Raw genomic sequence first — 22,428 nt, forward strand, 5'->3', positions numbered from 1 at the left:
CATTATAGGTGACAAATCCGGGCCTACTTCTAGTATCAAAAAAGTCACAAAGTAAATGAACTTCAAAAGTTCAGTTTGATGAAATTGTTTAAAATGATTCATTTCTTAGGTTTTTAAGGCAGTGAATAGATTAAAGCTGATGACTAGAGGGGACATTGAGCGGCACCGTGAGGATCCTGAGGCAGTATGGTATAGTGATTGAGCGAAGCTCTAGAGCCAAACTGTCTACATTAGAATCCTGGCCTCATCATTGGTCAGCTCTGTGACTTGGGCAAGTTATTTAACTTCTCTACCTTATTACCTCATATGTGAAATGGGGATAAGAATAGAATTCAACTCCTGGGTTACTGTTGGGATTAAATGAGTAAATACACATGAAGCACTTAGAATTATATTTAGAACACCATAAATTGCTCAATAAATGTTAACAATTATTTACTATTTTTTCTGAATATTGACATTAATGTTAAAGAAATGTTTTAAAAAGAAATAATAAAAATATTATTTTTTATGAATCTTGATATTAGGAATAATTAAAGATGTTTAAGAAAAACTATGATAAGATACAAACCAACAATTTCCTGGCTTTGGGTTACCCAGGAAATTTGTCAATACAAATAGTAACAGGCTCTCAATAAATCATAAATCTTACCTTTCAATTAGTTGACAGAAATAAGTATTTACTGAACAATGACTGTATCCTTAAAACCATGTATGTAACAGCATGCTTACTTAGTAGAACCCATGTTAATAAAAGTGATATTGGTACAATTTAACATCGTTATATTGCCCTTTATTCTAGGATCCTTAGAGAACGCTGAAAATTGTTCCAATAAGAGATGAAAAGATACATAGTATTTTCCACAAATCAGGAAAAAGGCAATTCTAATTACTTCCTTAACAAGTCCACCTTGGCTTCAGTGATCCTTCTCTTCTCTAAAACCATCATGCAAATCTTCAATGCTGGTGCTCAGTACAAATTGCATCCCTACTAAAAACTGCAGGATGACTGCAAGGAAGGAATTAGCAGGATCATACCCAGCGACAGCACCTTAAGATATTTATGATCCTAACTTCTTCCAACTGTCAGTCTACTTCTGTATAAAGGTTCATTTGGTGTGGAAAATCATCTATACATGACAAAATCTTTTAAGTGTTCAAGTCCATCTTTTCCATGAGGCTTTCCTTGACTAGGCTATCTCCCCCTAATTCTCTAGGCTTTTGTTACAGTTAATGGCACTTACTTGCATGCTTTCTTGTATGTTCTAAATGTTTTATATGCAAATACTGTCCTGGTAATTAGATCTTAAATGGTTAGAGAAAAGGTACTCAAACTTTATATATCAGAACCATCTAGAAGGCTTGCTAAAATGCAGATGTCTGGGTCCCACTCCCAGAGTTTCTGATTCAGGAGGTTTGAGGAGTCTGAGAATTTACATCTCTAACAAGTCTTCAGAGGATATTGAGACTGCAGGTAGGGGACATTTTGCCAAACATTCAACTTGAGCATATTAAAGTGACATCTACTTTTTGTATAATGACATACTATATAGAGTCATTTACTTCTTTCTCCTTCTCTCTCTCCCTCCCCTTCTCCCTCTCTCCTTCTCTCTCTCCCTCCATCCCTCTCTCTTCCTCCCTTCTTTCCTCTTCATCCTTCTCTCTCTCTCTCTCTCTCTCTCTCTCTCTCTCTCTCTCTCTCTCTCTCTCTCTGCCACATTGTTGCCACTACTCTAATCCAGCTCTTCATCCCACATTTTGTTTTTGCTTGGAATGCCCTCTGCTTACTTTCTAGTGAATTCTTACTCATATTACAATTTCCAATTTCAGTGTTGCTCATAAGAAGCTTTACTTGATCTCTTGGCTATAAGTAATGCCTTCAAAACCTGTGACTCCAAATAACTCTGTATATGCTCCCATTATAATAATTATCACTTTTTACTAGAATTTCTGGTGTACATGTATGCTTTCCTGAGTATACTATGATCTCTTGAAAGGCGGAAAACACACTTTACTTTCCTCTGTAGTGTCAGTGCCAAATAGAGTGTGTGTTCAGTAACTACTTACTAAAAGGATGTACAGACTGACTTCATACCTAGAGTCTTGTCAGTCTCCCAACAGCTCTCCCTAACTTTATGTGATCTCATTTCTTATTCATTCCATACATAGTTATCAGTTTAATTTTCCTAAAACTCCTTATTGCAATCCTTTTTACTCCAAAATGATGCTGATTCCTGAAAGTCTAAGATCACACCCTTTACAATGTGGTTCTTACTTACAGTTCCAATATTATCTCCTATTATTCTTTGCTTCAGCCAAGATATGATACTCATGTCGACTGAACACATCACACATATCCAACTGATAGAAATCTGTAAAGTTTTGCCCTCCCCAAACACAATTTTAAAATTCCTCCATTATGCTTAGCTCTTGCAGCATTCACGATTTACGGCATTTATTCAGTATTTAATATCAGCTGTCTTAAAATGTTCTCTTATTTATGTATATTTTATTTACCCATCTAGTTGTAAGTGTTCTGAATTCTTATCTTTATTTTATACTTTTTTATATTCCACTGTCTATAATAGACAGGTTTTAATATTTAGTTAGAATCACTGTAAAGGAAATACCCAATATATTCTTTAAAAAAACAAATCCAGTGGCTTATACATTCTTTATGTCATCAAATAAAAAAGACCCAATGATTTAGAGCAAGGTAGAAAGACACGTATATTCCCCTTATGCTCTGCATGGTCTGGCTCAGAAACCCAAAGACTGTCCCGACCAGAAAAAAGTCTATACTGCTCAGTTGCAGCTTTAAAAGGAATCATGCTATCTCTATTCAGACTGCAATCTTTCTAGAGCTAGACAAGAAAGAAACTCTCAGGAAGCAACAGGCATGAAGTGGGTAGTGGTTTGGGGTGGTACTGTGACATACTGTGGGAAATAGACCTGTCACCAGGAAAATGCAGTGGGAAGGGATGGAATCTAGAAGAGTTCTTTAAAATAATGAACTAGATACCATTCCATCCAAAGTGCTAGAGAGAATCCTATCTTAGCATAGCAGGAGTGTTTAACATACATGCCAGCTCGACTGGAAACTGAGTGGAAAGTGAGGTAGATAGCCCTGGCCTCCAGATTTACAGTCAACAGCGCCACATTGCTAGCACAGCCAAGGAAGAAAACCACATGACCATCTATGACACATGGTAGGTAATGAATCTTAATAGCTCTCTCAGGAATAGACAACAACAACAAACATAACAGGGAATATGGAAACATACTGCAGGGCAGCGTAAAGAGAACATTATCCCGAAAATCAGGTAAAGATCCATGTAGCTGAAAATAATATGCTGTATTAACAAGAAGAAAATTTTCATAGTCTGAAGTCCTTCTTTTATGCAAAAATATATGAATCCCTCAAAATAAGAGTGTAATAACAATATAGATTCTGGGGAGTCAATTATATTGACAAAAAAATAAGCAATGAATGAGGAATAAATTGAGTTGTTGGTTCATTTTTGAGTTCAAAAGTAAGATCTATTTTATAGGGTTTTAAAAAATTTAAACATACCTCTAGCAGAATTAATAACAAGATATCTACATTCTAAGTCACCAGAAAAAAGGGCAAAAATTTATTATATGACCAAAGAAAAACAAAATAACATGAAGAGCAAGAAAACATTAAAAAAAATAGTATAAAACCAGATGCTATGAGACCAAACATATCAGTTATTACAACAGATAGCAACATATTAAACATGGCTACTGAAAGGTTAGAAGTGCAAGATAGAGTAAAATCTTGAAACTGCACCTATGTTCTGCTACACAAAAATTGTCAGGTCTGAGATTCTATCCCACTTCCCTTTGGCCTGGAACTTATGCTCTTTTTACTACTTCATATTGTTTACTTAAGTATGCTAATGAAACTAAGTTTTATACTAGCTATTTAAGTTCTGTCTAATATGTGATTAATATCTGCTAATTAAATAGTATCTTTGAATTAGTAAATAGGTGTAAGATACATATAATACACTATGTATCGTGATATATAAATATATATATACAAAATATCATGAAGATATAGAAAATATATGTATACAATGGAGATGTGTATATAAGATAAATAGTAAAATTTAATGTGTAATAAAATAGTTCTCTGGTTGTACCGCTAGTATCCTGCTAGCAAACACATTATAATATGTATTAAATGATTAAAATGCAAAAACATTTCAAACAACTTTTTTATACCTTTTTTTGACAAATTGAGTTATTTTGCCTATTTAATACATATCTGTCATCCATATTTAATGTATACCTATAGCATCCATATTCACACATATATGACAAGGAATAATATTACACAGTAATCCTTTCCAAGCAATGATTCAGAGAACATGGCTCTAAATTCATAGTTCAGAGCAGTCCTTCATAACAGAATAATAATAATAATAATAATAATAATAAATAAGCATATGTATTTATGTACTTATTTTAAATTCATCTGATTGTAAAAAAAATTTTTGTAGCACCTGATTTACAAAAGTAAACTCTGTAATTCAACATGAATAAGAGCTTTTGGAGCTTAACTTGGGATAAAAAAAAGAGGTACTTAAATCTCACAGGCATGTTTAACCACTGACAACCACTGATTCAGCAGAAAAACAGGCCACTGCTTCCTTTAATTTACAAGCATGGTACTGCCGAGGACGACGGCAGTTACTCATCATTTAGAAATGTAATCTGATTTTATATTTTTATTTGAAGATTTTAAGGAAAAATTGCTGTAACCCAATCATGCTATAATCCAGGTGACATCTGTACTAGGCAGAATCCCGTTGTTATTCTTCTGTCTGGCTGCTATTGCTGAGAATGACAAAGTAGTGAAATTACATTTTCCCATTATTATTTCCAGACACTCTCTGGCAATGGTTTGTTGACTCTAATAAACCTTCAGACAAAGCTGTCAGCAAAGAAAATGGCAGAAGGAGTGCAAGGAAAAGCCTCTTCAACAATAAATGCATCGAAAACCTCGGGACTAGCTTGTACAGTTTCTGATAACATTTAACGTGAGTACTTCAATATTTAGTCTAATGCTGTATTTGAATTCCGAAGAGGAAAGCGTATTCTATCAAGTCACATTACCCTTGATTTTGATGAACATAAACACATGATAAGAGTAAAGAATGAGACGTCTTACCTGCTATAGTATTCAGAAACATCAAATATTCGAAGTTTGAAATTTCCCTTCTTTGCCAACGTTGAGTCATGTTGGAAGATTTATAAAGTTGTCGAGGGGTGGCCAGGGATATCCTCCTAGCAATTAAGCAAACCATAACGAATGTAGTCTCTTTTAACTGATGAGTTTAAAAAATTTAATATTAACTAATATACTGGTTTGAGATCATTCAATTAAAAATAATCTATGGTTTATCCTTCTTAGTTTCATTGTAGATAGTAGCAATGTTGAATATTCTATTATAGTGAAGATATTTAGTTACTCAGGATAAACCAATATGAAAACACCTATTTGAATAATATGGCTACAAATGGGTATTTTATTAGTTAACAAGAACAAAAAAGGTGAAACTATACTCAAAATAAGCCAAAGTAGCTTTTAAAGAATACAGCAAAAGTACTCCATGCTAAGAAGCTAGATAGGTAGGTAGGTACCAGCTATAAGTATTTGACTTAAACTTTATATAACAGCAGTGGAAATAAACATTTTACATCTACCTCCACACACAGTGTGCAACCGTGCACAGCCTCTACCCATACAATACATATACTTCTTATGATGCAATAAACAAACAACTGGGAACTTTGAACATGTATGAATTCAGAGGAAGAGATATAGGAAAAGCGTCAGGGAGTAAATCAGGATAATTTGTATACATTATGAACTTTTGGAGGTTCAATGCGTTTATCTAAAAAATGAAAGCTGGCTGTATTTGTAAAAGTAATGAGTTTCTAAAATGATCACCACTTAAGACAGAGGTTCCCAAATTCTTTCAATTCATGCCTCCCTTACTGTCTCAGGAATTTTTTCATGGCGCCCCCAGCCCAAGAGAAACCCCTAACAGTTCTGTTTATTAAGTAGTTACGTCTAAATAGCTTAAGAAATGCTTAAGTCTTAACAGCATAGATGTTTGAAAATATAACATTCATATTTTTATTTCCTTCTTTAATAACTACAATTACTTACTAAAGGGATGTGTGCACCTGTTGGGCACTGCACAGCTTCTTAAAACTGGAATCCTATCTGATGCTACCATCTGTATTTCCTGTTCCCCATTAATTTTCATGCAGCACTTGTTTTTTGTTTTCACCACAGTGACCCCCCAAAACCAGTTTCATAGGGCTGAAATGTTGAGAACTCAATGCTGAACGCACTGTTGAAACTTAGAACTACCTTGGCCTACGAATTTGTGTGGTGGGTGACAGATGGGGCTGTGTTTCCCTAAAAAATACCAAATCCCCTTCATGTTCACTGTGACTCGGTGCTCAGTTTGGGAACTGTGGACTTCAGACTATTTTTGTCATTCATGCATTATTATCAAATATTTCTGTTCATGTGGGAGCTTCATAGGCGTTGTATCATAATAGTAGGAGCTAAATATACATCAGTTATAGGAAAGGAGGGAGAGAAGGATGGGAAGGAATTCGTTATCTCAAATGCAAATACGAATTAAGAATTTTAAGAATAGTTACGTGTAACTCAATGTTTAAAATATTAACTTAATAAATTGTAGTAGCCTGGTTACATATTAATATTTTTGAAGAAATTTCCTAGCTATATATAGTAAAGATTAGGGCCTATTGACTCCAAAAGAACCATGTGTCTAATGATTCACTTAATTACAATGGTACATGGTATATGTATTTCATATTTTAATTCTATAATTTGGCACATTTTTCAATTAATTTATAATATGATTTTCAATAGGGGTACCTAAAGGGTGTCTACATTTTGATTCATAGTGGCATCAACATTCAAAATTTTCCCAGGTCCACTTCCACTCACATAACTACTTTATATTGTAAACTTTTGCCCTGATTCTTACTTTGTCATGGCAACACGCTACAATGTTTTCTGAATTATCAACTAATGATTAAACTATGCTTAGCCCAATTTTCATTGTGCTACTATTCTAACCATATGCTTACTCCAATTTGCATTGTGTTACTATCGTAATCATATTCTTACTCATCTCACTAAAATGCTTACCTGCAGTATGCTCAGTCTGCTAAAAGCAATTTTGAACCTAGACAATTTAAGAAGAAAATTGCTGGTCTGAAAATAATTGTTATCACCAAAAACACCCCCAAAACCAAAAACCAAACAAAACCTGACTGGTGTAAACAAACCCTAATAGGTGAAAATAAAAGGAATCCTGGGAGAAAGTTATCATGTCATTCTTAGAGCATGTAATAGTGAAGGAAAATGTGGGCATAGGAAATGAATTTAGAAAAAAGGATTATTTTTGAGTTCAGGAAAATGATCCATTTTTCCTGTTTATTGTTTCTATCTTTCTCCTTATAAACTCACCTAGAGGGACTGAACTGTATTTTACTTACTGTTGTATCCTTAGCATTTAGCAGTGCTTGGCATAATGGGGTCTCACTAAGTGCACACGGAATGATTTGAATTACTGGTCATCTACCCTAACAGAAAAGATGGCTGACATGAGATGTGATCCTCAAAAATTAAATAACTCAGTCATATGAAGAAGAAAATGTGAAAATTTCCCTTTGTTCTAAATCTTTGTTCATTAAGCAACAATCTGATCTCTAAAGCGATCTCTTTGGTGCGTTTGCCCAAGAAGTAGCCTAAATGGTTTATGAAGTTAATTCTTCTTGCAGTATACCTGCCTTTGAATTTGATCATTTTTTTGTTTGTTTATAGTCTTTCATGGGTTTAGCTTTTTACAGTACGTTTCCTAGTGTTTGATAAACTCTGCTTAAACTGACAAAGTTCAATGTCAAGGAAGAAAAGCCAAGAATACCCTTAGTGGTTCTACCAAGATACACTCAGCCTGGAGGGCTTCTCATTGTAGGAGCCAGACATCATCCTATCCTTGGACAATTTGCTTAGTGTCATAAGATCTTACAGACATAAGTTTATGAAAGTATGTGTGTATATTTATTTACCTAATCACCTACCCACTTACCTGCCTACCTATCCATATCTGTGTGTGTATGCATGCATATATGTGTTTAGTGTATATATGTTTACAGCTTCCAAACTGCCTTCACTTTATGATCTCAAGGCATCTCTATAAAGACACTGCCCTCATGTTATAGCAGATGAGAGTGGCGTTCTTCTTACTTAGTGCTGTGCATCTGTTTAACTAGTATGTAGTGAGTTCCTACTAAGTACCGGCTCTGTTACTGTTATTCAGCATGTACGTAACAGGTCTAAACCAAGATGCAGTGTTCCTTCAACCCCCATCTGCTATACAAAACCGAACTTCTAAAAAGATTATTCAGAAACTAAGAATGAGTTGAGTCTTTGGTAGGGAAACCAAAAACAATGAAAAAGTATTTTAAGATAAAATGGTTGTATGAAGTAACGGTAGAAAAAAATTTACTGAACACCTACTTCGTTCCCAGTTTTCTATCAAGAATAATGATTTTCCAAAAGTCAAAGAGAGATTGAATGTGGTTTAAGAGGAAATGATATTCATAGTAGGTAAGAAAGATAGTAAAGGAGCTTCTGGTTGTTTTCAATGAATTCAGGTACAGACAAGCCCAAGAGTTTTGAAGGAAATCACACATGTCATTGAGAAACCTCTACTGGTAATCTTTGATGAACCATGGTCACTGAGAAAGATGCCAGAAGGCAGATTATTTTTAAAAAGGAAAATGTTAGACCAATTTGTGAGTTCTTAATGTCAATTCCCGGAAAAAATTCTTGAATTGATGATTAAACAAACAGTCTGTAAGCAGTTGGGAAAGGAAGTAGTGATTACCAGGAGTCAGCTTAGATTCAACAAGAACAAGTCTTGCAAAACTAACTTCATTTTTTCTTTTTTTAATAGACTAAATGCATTTTTTCCTTTGACCTGTATTTTATATAAGTATTTCATTATCGACTAATGTCTTAATTTAATCTTGTCAGTCTACTAGAAAAATCTCCTGAGCATGTACATACATGTCAGGAAATTGCTCTTACACTGTGAGCTTAAAGAGAATAGATACACTGCCATGCAAGGTAATTCCAGCTGAGTAGCACTTAAAAAGCACCTCTGCAATTAGGCACTATGCTAGGTCCTGCAGATTAACAGATAAATAAGACACAGTCCCTGTCTTTTAAATGTCTGTATCCCACTTAAGGGAAGATAGACAGAGATTCATGCTCTGTTCCATCCATGCAGTGCTCTGAAATAATTCCCAGGGACATAATGATGTATGTGGAAAACACTGCTGCCTGTCTACCCAAAGCTGGTATCTCTCCCTTGCCAACAGACGCCTTGCTTTGTTCAGGTAGGAGGGAGCAAGGAATTCAGAGGTATATGTTTTTCTCTGAATTCTAGGCAATGACTGGGCTACTCTAGTAAACTCATTCACCTTTGACAGTGATTGTTTTAGGGATGGGAAAGTGACCCCATTCTGGCCAAAGGGACCTGAGATAAAGATTGCTGGAGGCTTCTGAGAAATATATTCATTTTTGTGTGTGTTTTAATAATTTTTTATCAATTACAGTTGACATACAATATATTAGTTTCACATGTACAGCATAGTAATTAGACACGCAATAACTTATGAGGTTATCACCCCAATAAATCTAGTACCCATCTGACACTATACATAGTTATTGCAATATTCCTATATGCTGTACTTTACATCCCCATGACTACTTTGTTACTGCCAATTTGTACTTCTTAATCCCTTCCCTTTTTCACCCATCTCCCTAACCCTCATCCCATCTGGCAATGCTCAAAATGTTTTCTGTATCTACGAGTTTGTTTCTGTTTTGTTTGTTCATTTATTTTGTTTTTAGATTCCACATATAAGTGAAATCATATGGAATTTATCTTTCTCTGTCTGACTTACTCCACTCAGCATAATACCCTCTAGGTCCATCCATGTTGTTGCAGATGTCAACATTTCATTCTTTTTTACAGCTAAGTGATAGTCCATTGTATATATGTACCATCTCTTTATCCATCCCTTCAATGGTGGACGTGAGGTTGCCTCCATATCTTGGCTATGGTAAATAATGCTGCAATGAACATATGAATGAACATACAGATGTACATGTCCCTTTTCAATAGTGTTTTGGGTTTCTTTGAATAAATACTCAGAAATGGGATCACTGGTCCTTCTTTGTCTTTTGTTATAGCCTTTTTTTTTTAAGATTTTATTGGGGAATTGGGGGAGGGAAACAGCGCTGGGGATTTGGGGAAGGGGAACAGACAAGTTGCTGTCCTTTTTGTTCTTCAGTCTAGTTGTGGTGGGCATCGGTTCACTGGCTCATGTTGGTATTATCCTTGCACTCTTCCCGGGTGAGGCAGTAGCTCACCGGCCATTGGACGGCCACTCACAGCAGCTCATGCCGGCTGCCGGCCACTCACGCTGGCTGCCAGCCACTTATGGTAGCTCATGGCAGCCACTGCAGCAGGGGCTGCAGCCTGTGCCTTTGCCGGCGACTCACAGCAGCCCAGCTCCAGGTTGAGCTGTTGTTCACTATCTTAGCTGTAGAGGGCGCAGCGTCACTGGCCCATATGTGGGATTTGAATCAGGGCCCTGCTGCTCAGAACTGGCATCCCAAGACAACTTTTAATGAATGTGCCACTTGGCCGGCCCTAGCCTTTGTTTTAAAGTCTGTTTTGTCTGGTATAAGTATTGCTACCCAAGGCTTTTTTGTTTCATTTCCATTTACATGAAATATCTTTTTGCGTCCCTTTACTTTCAGTCTCTATATGTTTTTCAATCTGAAGTGAGACTCTGGTAGGCAGCATGTGTGAGGGTCTTGTTTACTTTATGCAACTACCCTATATCTTTTGACTGGAGCATTTAATCCATTTACATTTAAAGTGATTGTTGACAGATATGTAGCCATTGCCATTTTATTATTCATATTTTTTATCTTTTTTTTTTCCTTCTTCTTCTTCTTAAAGAAGTCCCTTTAACATTTCTTGTAATACTGGTTTGGTGATGATGAACTCCTAGCTTTTTCTTGTCTGGGAAGCTTTTTATCTGTCTTTTGATTATAAGGATAGCTTTGCTGAGTAGAGTAATCTTGGTTGTAGGTCCTAACTTTTCATCACTTTGAATATTTCTTGCCAATCCCTTCTGGCCTGCAAAGTTTCTTTTGAGAAATAAGCTGAGATCTTATGGGAGCGCCCTTGTAAGTAACTATTTGTTTTTCTCTTGTAGCTTTTAAGATTCTCTCTGTCTTTAAACTTTCGCATTTTAATTATGATATGTCTTGGTGCGGACCTCTTTGGATTCATCTTGTTTGGGATTCTCTGTGCTTCCTGGGCTTGTATGTCTACTTATTTTGCCAGTTTAGGGAAGTTTTGTATCATTATTTCTTCAAATAGGTTTTCAATTCCTTGCTCTCTCTCTTCTCCTTCTGGTACTCCTGTGATGCAAATGTTGATATGCTTGCTGTTGTCCCAGAGGCCCCTTAAACTATCCTCATTTTTTTGGATTTTTTTTCTTTTTGCTGTTCTGATTGGGTTTACTGCTACCTGATCTTTGAAACTACTGATTTGATTCTCTGCTTCATCTAATCTACTATTGATTCCCTGTAATGTATTCTTTATTTCAGTTATTGTGCTCTTTATTTCTGATAGGTTCTTTTTTTATGTTTTCTATCTCCATTTTTATGTTGCCTATCTCTTTGTTGAAGTTCTTACTGAAATCATTGAGCATCTATACAACCAGTGTTTTAAACTCTGCATCTGGTAGATTTCTTGTTTCCATTTTGTTTAATGCATTTTCTGTTTTTCAGTTGGGACATGTTTCTTTGTCTCCTCATTTTGGCTGCCTCCCTGTGTTTGTTTCTATGTATTCAGTAGAGCTGCTATGCCTCCTAGTCTTAGTAGGATAGCCTTATGTAATAGGTGTCCTGTGGGGCCCAGTGGCACTGTCTCCCTGGTCACCTGAGCTGGGTGCTCCAGGTGTGTCCCTTGTGTGAGTTGTGTGTGCCCTTCTGTTGTAGTTGAGCTTTGGTTGCTCTTTGCAGGTCAGTGGAAGGGACTGACTCTCAGGTTGATTGATTGTAAGGACTGGCCATGACTACAGTGGAAGACTTATTGTGTAGGGGCTGACCTTATGGAGCAGGATTCACCTTAGCAGAACTCTGGTGCCTGCTCAGTCTGCCCTTTGGGTATGTCATCTGCTGTGGAGGTAGCCAGGTGGTGCTCCAGCTTGGTCTGAAGGTGGGCACTGGGTGTGCCAGCCCAGAGCCTCCTGGGAGGGGCCCTGCCACATGCCAAGTTCAGCCACAGCCTGGGCCCCACCTAGGGCCATGTCGAATGAGCCACAAAGCAATCCAAAGGTGTCACCACCTGCACAGACTTGGAGGTGACTTGGAGAGTCTAAGCTATAAACTGAGGCTGGCTGTCACTAGTGCCAGGCTTGGGGCTGCTCAGCAAGAGGTATGGGGCATGTTGAGGCTAGATGTTGTGTGCTTGGGGCTTGTGAACCTTTGAGAGACTTCAGGGAAGTCCACAGCATGACCCAAGACAAGCGGTTTGTATGGAAAAGCCACTGGAAGTGGCTTGGGTGGGCCCGCAAGTCCAGTAGGTCAGGGTCTCAGGGAATCACCAGGGTGGGGTGAGTAGTGTTAGCCAGGTTAATGGAGACTCAGATATGGTGCCTGCCTGCATCTGCATGCAGGCTGGGAGGGCTCAACAAAGAAATAATGGCTTTTGTCAGCACTTCTGTCTGGGAGACAGCTGCCCCTATAGCCTTTGCCCTACAGCCAGATAATCCATTTCCTCCACCTATGTCCCTGGTGCCTTTTGAGCTGCTGCCCCAGTGCTGGGGCTCAGAGCAAGTGAGTCCATCAGCATGTAAATTCATGAGTGGGCCCTTTAAGAGGAGCACCTGGGTCTCCAGCCACCCTCCATCTCACTCAGCCACAATCTCCGCTGATTTTCACAGCCAGGAGTTATGGGGACTTCTCTCCCTGGCACTGAAACCCTGGACTTGGGAGCCGGGTCAGGGCTGGGACCCCTTGTTCCTCAGGGGGGACCTCCGCTGCCGAGATATCCCTCGTGATTTTTAAACTACACACGTGTGTACAGGGACCAGTACGTTCTGCATCTCTTTCCCTACTAGTCTCGACAGGGCTTCTTCTATACCTCCTTACTTATAGGACTTGTGTACAGCTAGGCACAGGCGATTCTCAGTGATGGTTGTTCTGTAGTTTAGTTGTGATTTTAATGTGGTCGTGAGAAGGAGCAAGCATGATGTTTACCTCCTCTGCCATCTTGACTGGAAGTGAGAAACATATTTTTTCCTAAAACATAGGTGCTCGAGGAGAAATCATTTGTGTTGTTTTCCTACTTTCAGTCAGTTGTATGAAGATGTATTGTCTGGAGCTACTAATAGTAGTTATTTTGTGAACATGAGGACAACTGAGAGTCCTGACATCACCAAACCTCCAAGCCAGTACTGGCAACTCCAAGTTTTTTACATTAAAAACAAAAAAGGTAAGAACTCTATCTTTTAAGCCACATTTAGTCAGGCATTCCATTACTTGGAGCCAAAAACTGACTAATCGATATTAGTGATACATTTACCGACTATGTTTTTTACTTACACTAGTATCTTTCAATCAGTAAGATTTCAAAATGAAGCTTTTAAAATACCAAGATGAAAGATCTAGGAAATGGTGAAAACCACACCATAATTAATGACTATTAATCTCAATAAACTCTAAGGGTTGTATTGCTTTAATGAAGAAGCATTTATAAGAACAATTTATTTACTATTGCACGACAATGAGTCACAGACACCATGAGGCTTTTGGTATGTTTCTTGTAATATTGCAAGTAAAATGTCTTAATTGTATGCGAGCTATGATATTCAATCAACTCTGCTACTTTCTCAATTATGTGTGTTAAATAAAATTATGCCCTAAATATTCTGTCATTCTTAAAAGAGCGGTTTTCATAACCTCTTTCTCTACAAATGACCTGCAGAGAAAGAAAATTCCTTGGTTTTCAAAATAATTATAATGGTAAAACACTATTTATATTTGTCTTATTAAAATTGAAATGTTTAAAAAACCCACAGATATTGTATAATACGTAATGTGTAATATAATTACCTGGCTTGTGGCAAACCATAGCTGGTCCCTACTCCAACACGAGGCAAGCTATAGACAACTTTTTTTACTGTTGCTTGATCAGGGAAATTAAACATAACAGAGGCTGTGATAAGAAGAAAAAACATGATTTAGAAAACCACAGAAAAGCTAACCATCAATTTCAGAAATCATTTTCTGTGCCTGTTATAATTTATTTGTACAGATAATGAATCTTCATGGAAAAATTAGCTTTCCATATAACTTTATCCATGAAAAATCTAGAATTAACATTTTTAACCAAATAATGCTTTTTAATTTTTGTTTTATTGAGAGTATAACAAAGAGAGAAATACAGCAGGAAAACATCAAGACCAAATCACACCATGTAAGAATAATATTTAAGCATGAGCACGTTTTCTTTCCAAATATTTAAGGAGACTTACTTCTGTTTGCCATAAATACTTCCAAAGCAGTGTTTTGGAGAAGATAACGTCTTGAAAATACAGCTCGTATCTCGCTGAACATCCATTTTCCATGGAGTCCCTCAGTGTATGCAAGAACCTAAAATAAATAGTTAAAAAAGAAGTGTCAATCAGTAAAATATGTATCTAAAACTTAGTCTGACAATATCTTATATAGTGCTGAATAAGTCAGTAAATTAGGGATAATCTTCCCCAATTCATGATATATGACAACATTGTCAATCATTTAATTCCATATATTTGCAAAATTTCTACCTTTCTTAATTTTCTTAATTGGCTTATGAGGAAGTGAAGAAGCAAAAAAGTTATATGTTGAATGTGACCTGATAACTTAAAACAGAAAACGCATTATGACTTTTTGGCTTTGTATATAATTAGTTGGGCTAGGTGACCTAACTGTTGGTTCTTTTCCAATATCCCCTTTCCTCCCCCTTCCTTGCTTAATGGAAGCCTAGTTATCCCTCAAGGTCCATGTGGTCAACCAGAGGTGATGGATCATGATTGATCTAAGCCAGGGATCAGGAAACATTTGTGGTAAAAGACCAAATAGTAAATAATTTTAGGCTTTGCAGGCCATATGGTCCCTATCACAAATACTCAACTTTGCCACTGTATCATGAAAGTCATGGACAATGTGTAAATAGATGGTCATGGCTGTGTTCCATTAAAACTTATTTACAACAACAGGGGCAGCCTGAGTTGGTCCCAGGGCCAGAGTTTGGCTGACTTAGTCTAACACAATATGACAAAGTTATTCCTGGCTTTCCCAAATTCCCATGTTAACCAGGGGTAAGGAGATTTGCCCCAGCACTGGCCAGTGAGAATAAAACCAAAGTGAGCTGGGGTTGCTTCAAAAAAGCTGATAAAATGAGTCATATATAGCTAGCACACTCCAGTCTCCTTCTTGGTTGTATGGGGATCCGATGGCAGAAACTATAGCATTTACATAACCGTGAGAGGAGGTCCAACGGAGTCATGCTGAGGTTGGCCCTAATGCTGAGCTACTCAAACAATCTCAGCAACCACCCATTTGTAGACTTCATGTTCCACAATAAATCTGTATTTGATTAAGCCTCTGCAGTCAAATCTGCAACCAACATACTTCTTCCTGACACACCAATGTATATTAACATCACAGAAACACATTTTCTACTTGTATTGGTTTACTTTTTAAAATCTACTACACTTATATTTGCAAATGCAAACTAGTTACTGAGTTTTACATACATGATATTTCTTAAGTTTTGAAAACAAGTTATGAAGTCCCTTTTTACATTTCCTTTCTCTAGGAATTATAAATACATATGATATCTATCTATATATCATTTATCTATATGATTTACACACACACACACACACGTATGGTCTATTGGTCTTTTGATTTGTTTTGACAATTCCATTTTTGAACTCAATTCAGTTTTTGTCTTTCCCTAGACACTGGGAGGTTTTTGGAGGCAGCCAGACATCTATTTAAATATTGGCTCTGCTATTGGGTTGTCGGAAAAGTCATGACGCATTTTTGTAACGAAAACGTAGAAAAAATACTTCATGACTTTTTCAGCAGCCCAATATTTACTAGCAATAGGGCCTTGGAAAGAATATTTAACCCTGAACTTTGTCGTCTGAAAAACAGTGATAATAAGACCTATTACTGGTTAATTTAAGTGGAGAGACAACTAATGTAAATTGCATGGCTTTAGCTGTTATTTAAGTTCTGTTTATAAGTTTATATGTTGTTGTTGAACATAATGTGACAGCTATTTTTTCAGTTTTTAAATACAAACTTTTTGTAAATTTTACAAAAGGAAATTTATATTTACAAATTCTTAGTTGGGTGCATAGTTTCCAGATTTGAACTTCATAGATCAGTGTGTTTTCAAAACTGGAGAGTACTAATACAGGGTTAATGGCAAAAAAACCAGCCACAACAAAAACTATCCTTCATTATAACCACTATTTCACTACATATATAAAACCCAGACAATTAAATGAATATAATCTCAGAAAAAAGGAGAAATTTTCCCATGAAAGCTGTTTTGACACCCTTGTACTAAACCAGTATGCCATGAGAACGAAATCAATCTCTCTCTCTCTCTCTCTCTCTCTCTCTCTCTCTCTCTCTCTCTCTCTCTCTCTGGCTCGCTATCTTTCTCTCTCTCATATTGTTACTTATTTTTCTCTTTGGGAGCCATGATGTAATGAATACCTGCACATTATCAGTTTCCATTAAGCACACTGTCGGTAATTTCACTTTTAGCAGGGAGGTAGCTCACACACACACTGAGGTTAGTTTGACTCCTTGAGCTGCATGTCTTACCTACAATGCCAGTTATCGACTTACTGCTTTCCAGCTCCAGGTTCACCCTTAACTGCTTGCTCTGTGAAAATGAATCTGTGCCCTTTATTTTCCCTTTGCCAGCTGGTGCAATGTTAAGCTTTGTCAGGAAAGGTCTGAAGAGACAGTGCAGGAAGAAGAGGTGTTCTTCCCGGCTCCGGTCAGCTGTTCTTACAGAGCGTGGGGCCTCTCCCCACTGTCAGCTCCTGCAGTGTGTGGTGTTAACAGGACCCAGTGACTAGCAGTTTTCCCAGCCCCACAACCCCTTGACCCCAGGCAGTTCTGTAGCAGAGTGCCTCTGATGAGAACCCTCCCAGGAACAGCTTCACCAACTCCCTAGAGGGTGGATTTCTGGAAAGTTCCAGAGACAGCTCCAGGAAGATCCTCCAACAGGGCACCAGTGACTTCTCCACCATTAGGTGAGCTAGAGCCATGCCTTCCCCAACAAGGCCTGGAGGCCTCTCCCTTGGGCTCAATGTCAGCTCTAAGGGTAGGGCTGCTCCTTACATATGCTGCTTTACACACACACACACACACACACACACACACACACACACACACACACACAAACAGCTTTTTATTTCTTACTAATCATTCCCTTGTTACTCCAATCTCCTATTATAATTTATATTATAATTATTTATATTATATTACACTTTCTTTGTTTAAGTTGCTATGTGGTTTCTCTCTCCTGATTGGATCCAGGTTGATACACAAAACTCTTATCTGTCCTCTTAACACCATTTCTTAGCTCCAGGCTGGGATCACAGCAGTCCTCAGGGACCCTCAGGAGCAGGGAAAAAAAGGACACTGAGATAACAGAGGAACTCAATAAAGCCTGGAGGTAAGGAGTAAAAGGAGAATAAAATGAAAAGAAAACTATTTTGCTCATAGCTAGTAAACACCTCAGGGAAGCAAATTCCAAAAGAGAGATCCAAAGGTCCAAAGCTATTTTAAACGAGGACAGCATCCTCTGAAAAAGCGTGCAGCTCTAACCAAAAGGCCATGGGAAGGAAAATTATGTATATACACATATTACTTCTTTTAACTTGATAAACAATCTGCCTAATTACTTTACAGTCGCCTTAGAAAGGGCTGATAAAAGACGATACTCTGAGCTGGTTGCCATTCCCAGCCGGGAAACCCAGTACAGCCCGGAGTCCTCTTCTTTTTTAACAGCAAGCCACCTCCTGCGTTCCCTTCTTCTGTTTACTTCTCAAGACTGATTACGGAATGAATCCTTTTTTATATAAAATTAACTTTTTTTTTCCAATTAACTTTTTTTTCCTCCCCTCCTGTGAGCTGGCCTTTCCCGGCATCCTATGGATGGATAGTTCCCATGTACTAACCTCCACTGTCTCTTCTATCGCACCACTTGGTTTTAATTCTGTGCACGGCACTTATTTATTTTCTTCATTTGTTTTTTTTCTGTCCCCTTCCTGTGTCACGAAAAGTTCCATGAGAACAGGACCCTTGTCTATCTTATTTACTGTTCGATACACGGTGCCTAAAATAGTACCTGGCACATGTGTGCTCCATATATATTTATTGGTTGAATAAATCACTAAGAGAAACTGACAGAGATAATACATATGGAGGAGATTACAAGCTATCTTACCAAGTGTGTGCATTTCGGACTCCTTTGATGAACTGAAAAAAGCTTTCCAGTGTGGCCTTCAGGCTTCTCATGTTTATTATCCTAGTGGTGGAGCCCACTTCAGATTTAATCAAGACCTAAAAAGGAATCTAAATAGAACTGGTGTCTCATCTTTAGTAGTTTCATTTGCACCCTGAAGGAACTCTAGATGGGTTATTCCCCTTCTGGAGAGACCCTGTGCTGCACAAAAAGAATCCCTTCACTCCGGAGGGGTTTTCATGAAGGTCTGTGAGGCTATGGTGTTTTGACTTTATTTTATAAACTGATGTCTCTTCATAAGAAAACGTATCCTGAGGTGTGTCCAAGAATATCATTTGGTGCACTCTTCTTGACATCAATTTTATTTCTGGTAAGTCATTTAAAACATTTTTAAGTTAAGATTAACACAGATAGGCTGGAAAACAAAATGTAACAAATGATGAACTGTTGAGATAAAACACTAGCATTCAAGTAAGTTTTGCGGTTGCCATGGGCTCCCTTGGACTATCCTGCAGGCCTCCTCTCCTCTCCTGTGCTCATGGGCAAGGAGAGAGCATGGACACTCAGAAGGAGGTGACCTAGTGAGGGCGGCACATTGAGGATGAAGGGGAGGCTTTCAGACTGACAGCAGCGTGACCAGTGAGGATACTATGTCAGGTAACTGATGAGTTTTATCCATTTCTACATATTTCAGAAATGTAAAGATATATCACGTATAGTTGATTAAATACTGAGTTTAGGGCACAGTTCTATAAAAATTTGGGCATCAATTCCAGGTCTGAAATATGACCTGATACTATTATTTATACCTCTACTAGATACATCCTGTTCTGTAAGTTTCAAGACCTTCTATAATAACTTTTTCGGTTTGTTTTCCATTACAATCCAGGATATTTCCCTAAACTGTGTAAGCACTTTCATCTATATGTGATGTTTGTGGCTTTTGTTCTCTTAAATGAAAATTCCCGTATCATCTGGTTTATGTCTGCCTGCTTCTCCAAATTATTTAATATAGTATGAAATCTAATCAACAAATGCTAATGACCCCATTCAGTTTCATTTTCTGAAAATTAAATAAATGTAATTTTTATTATATCATATAGGTCATAAACAAGAATATTAAAGCATCTTGACCCCAAATCTCATGGAACTTTGTGATTTTTTTCATGAGCTAACTGTTTAGTACCCAAAAAGGTGAAGGAAGAAAGAGTTCATGCTGCTAGGCTTATACCCTGAGGTCTGCCCACTCACTTAGGAACTGAAGCACAGAGGAAGCAATAGAAAAAAATGTAGCCGAGACTCCTTGTAAACCACCTTGCCCAAAGTTGTGTGCTTAACACATATTATTTGATGATCTTGTTGAAGAAAAATGGGGTTGCCGTGCACTCATGTGTATCAGACATGTATATGTTGTCAGAAGCATGTATATGGCTGTCAGATCAGTTTCATCTTTCTTTCCTTTTAAGGCAGTTAATATTGTGCAATGTAAAAAGTACTTGTTTAGTGATAGCTTTGCTGATCTCAAATCATCTAACATATATATTAAAACAAGTAGTACAAATCCTTTTTTTTCTTGAAATATGAAAATTCTCAATTTTGCTTAATCTTATATTTTATGTTAAGAATTGAAAATGCTACAGGAAGCTGGACAGACATCCCTGTTCAACGTCCATGAGGCTGTCATACCTAACAGACAACTTCAGCTTGAACAGTTCCATGGAAAGGGCTTTTAGGACAATGGAAAGTTACAGGCCCCCGTTACTTTTATAATTCCATATAAAATATCAGTGATTTGGGATATAACAAATAGATTCAAGATGGAATAGTTCAAAAGTAATTCCAGGTGTACATTCATACGTGGTCATCCACGCTCTTTTCCCTCCTGCCAGCTGAATGAAGAGGTCGCTCAGTCCCAGAAGGAAAGCCGAACCACAAGATGCAGAAGCTTGGGTCCCAAATGACCATGCGGGACATCATCTGTCTGATATCTGTCGTGGTACCTGGGTGGGGATGTGGGAGCGGCAGTGCCAGCAAGGAGTTTGCAACTGCCTTCTCCTAGTTCTCACCACACGTCTTAGTGATGCTATTTCCTCACCAAAGGTGTGGAGGAGTGGAAGATATAAGAAATAGAAGGTTATGGAAAAGCTCAGACAACAACACATGTACTGGCCTCTTCTAAATGTGGAATGCACTAACTTTCCCAGAGGTAAGTTAGGGATGCGTAATTTCATAGGGGAAGTTTCCAGACCCCCAGCTTCTTAAAATCTACCTGCTTGAGAAGGACCCTGTGAGGGAAGTCCAGGTTCTCGTTCCCATCTGTCTTTTCACACTGCCCTTCTCCAGCTAAAAAAAAAAGTAGGTTCTCTCTCTGGTGTATTGCCTGGGGTATAAGATCTGCTGAGGGGGTGAGAGCCTCAAATAAGAAACAATTTAAAATACTGATGAAGGTGTTGAAGAGTGTATGTCCTCAATGACTGGGTTAAAAAAAATCCTTTGCAAGTCAGATGGTTTCCCAATTCTTTACTTATTAGAGTTGAAGGTGGATCTAACTGGGCTGTCAGGTGAGAGGTAATTACAAATAATTTTTGATGATAGGTCACTAGGTGATTTTTAGCATACAGATTAGAAGTGGTACAAAAAATTGTATAACATTGCCAAAATAAAATTTCAGCATCCCTCTATTTACTTATGTGAACAAGATTTTTCAACACATCTACAAAAAAGTTAGAAGTACCTCTAATATTGATCCTTGCATTGTTATAGCAATAAACGATATTCATATGTAAATATATTAACCATTCATCTCATTAAGAGATCAATTTCCAATAGCATTTTACTTTCTGTGTTTAATAATTCTTTTTCAAGGTCACAATGTATTTATATTGCTTTATGATTGTAAGGTGATAATATTTGTTATAATAATTTTCTCCAGAATAAAAATTGTAAACATTTAGAATTTTATGGTTTTAGGAAGTCAAGAAACTAAAAATGCAATTCATAAGTATATATACTTTTTGCAGATTTGTATAATATTATGATCAATATAAGATTTTTATGTATAAAATATTTTTAGATTAGATAAACTTTGGGGAGGGAATCAAATGGAAATATGAAATCAAAGAGGAAGAGGAGGTATATAAAATGTCCATTTGAAAAAAGAGATTTGTGTATTTTAAAATAGATGATGATAGTAATCAAATTACTATTCTATTGAATATATTTGACTCTATTGAGTATATCTGAAAAGTGAAGTAACAATATTATTTTAAAATACTAATATTTAGAACATACTGGATATTATATCTTTTAAAAATGTTTAAACTTATGAAAAATTTCAGATGTTAACTTAAATGAGCAAGGTGGTATACAGTTTTCTAAAATTCTTTTATCGGGTGGGTGAAAAAAAAGAGGACAAGTGCAAGAACACCAGCCCTACATAATAAACAAATCCTCAAATAAAGGATAGAAAAGTCTCACTTTAGCCTTTCACCCAATTAATAATGGGTACGATCAGAATAAGACTGTCAAGGGCAGGTAACATAATCAGTAAAATCCAATACAGACCAAAAAATTGATCATTGAATCAAACCTTTTGTAAAATTTGCATGGAAAATAGTTAGTCCTGATGAAAAAGAAATAATTCAGCGATATAAAAACAAAAATGGGAAAACCCGGAAAAGGCCTCAACTGTGAAGAAGACAAAAAC

At 37.1% G+C, this 22,428-nt stretch overlaps 1 protein-coding gene across 1 annotated transcript in view; it reads right to left on the reverse strand.

Annotated features, from left to right (window-relative positions):
• Positions 1-22,428, reverse strand: part of NBEA (neurobeachin) — a 707,336-nt gene that overhangs the window by 110,356 nt on the left and 574,552 nt on the right. Inside the window, exons 41-43 of the mRNA XM_019653151.1 lie at positions 14,713-14,830; positions 14,291-14,393; positions 5,201-5,316 (exon numbers count right to left, since the gene is read on the reverse strand). Of these exons, the coding sequence (XP_019508696.1) occupies positions 5,201-5,316; positions 14,291-14,393; positions 14,713-14,830 (337 nt within the window). The remainder of the gene's footprint in view (positions 1-5,200; positions 5,317-14,290; positions 14,394-14,712; positions 14,831-22,428) is intronic.

The sequence above is a fragment of the Hipposideros armiger genome, unplaced genomic scaffold, assembly GCF_001890085.2.
Source record: "Hipposideros armiger isolate ML-2016 unplaced genomic scaffold, ASM189008v1 scaffold_198, whole genome shotgun sequence".
NCBI lineage: Eukaryota > Metazoa > Chordata > Mammalia > Chiroptera > Hipposideridae > Hipposideros > Hipposideros armiger.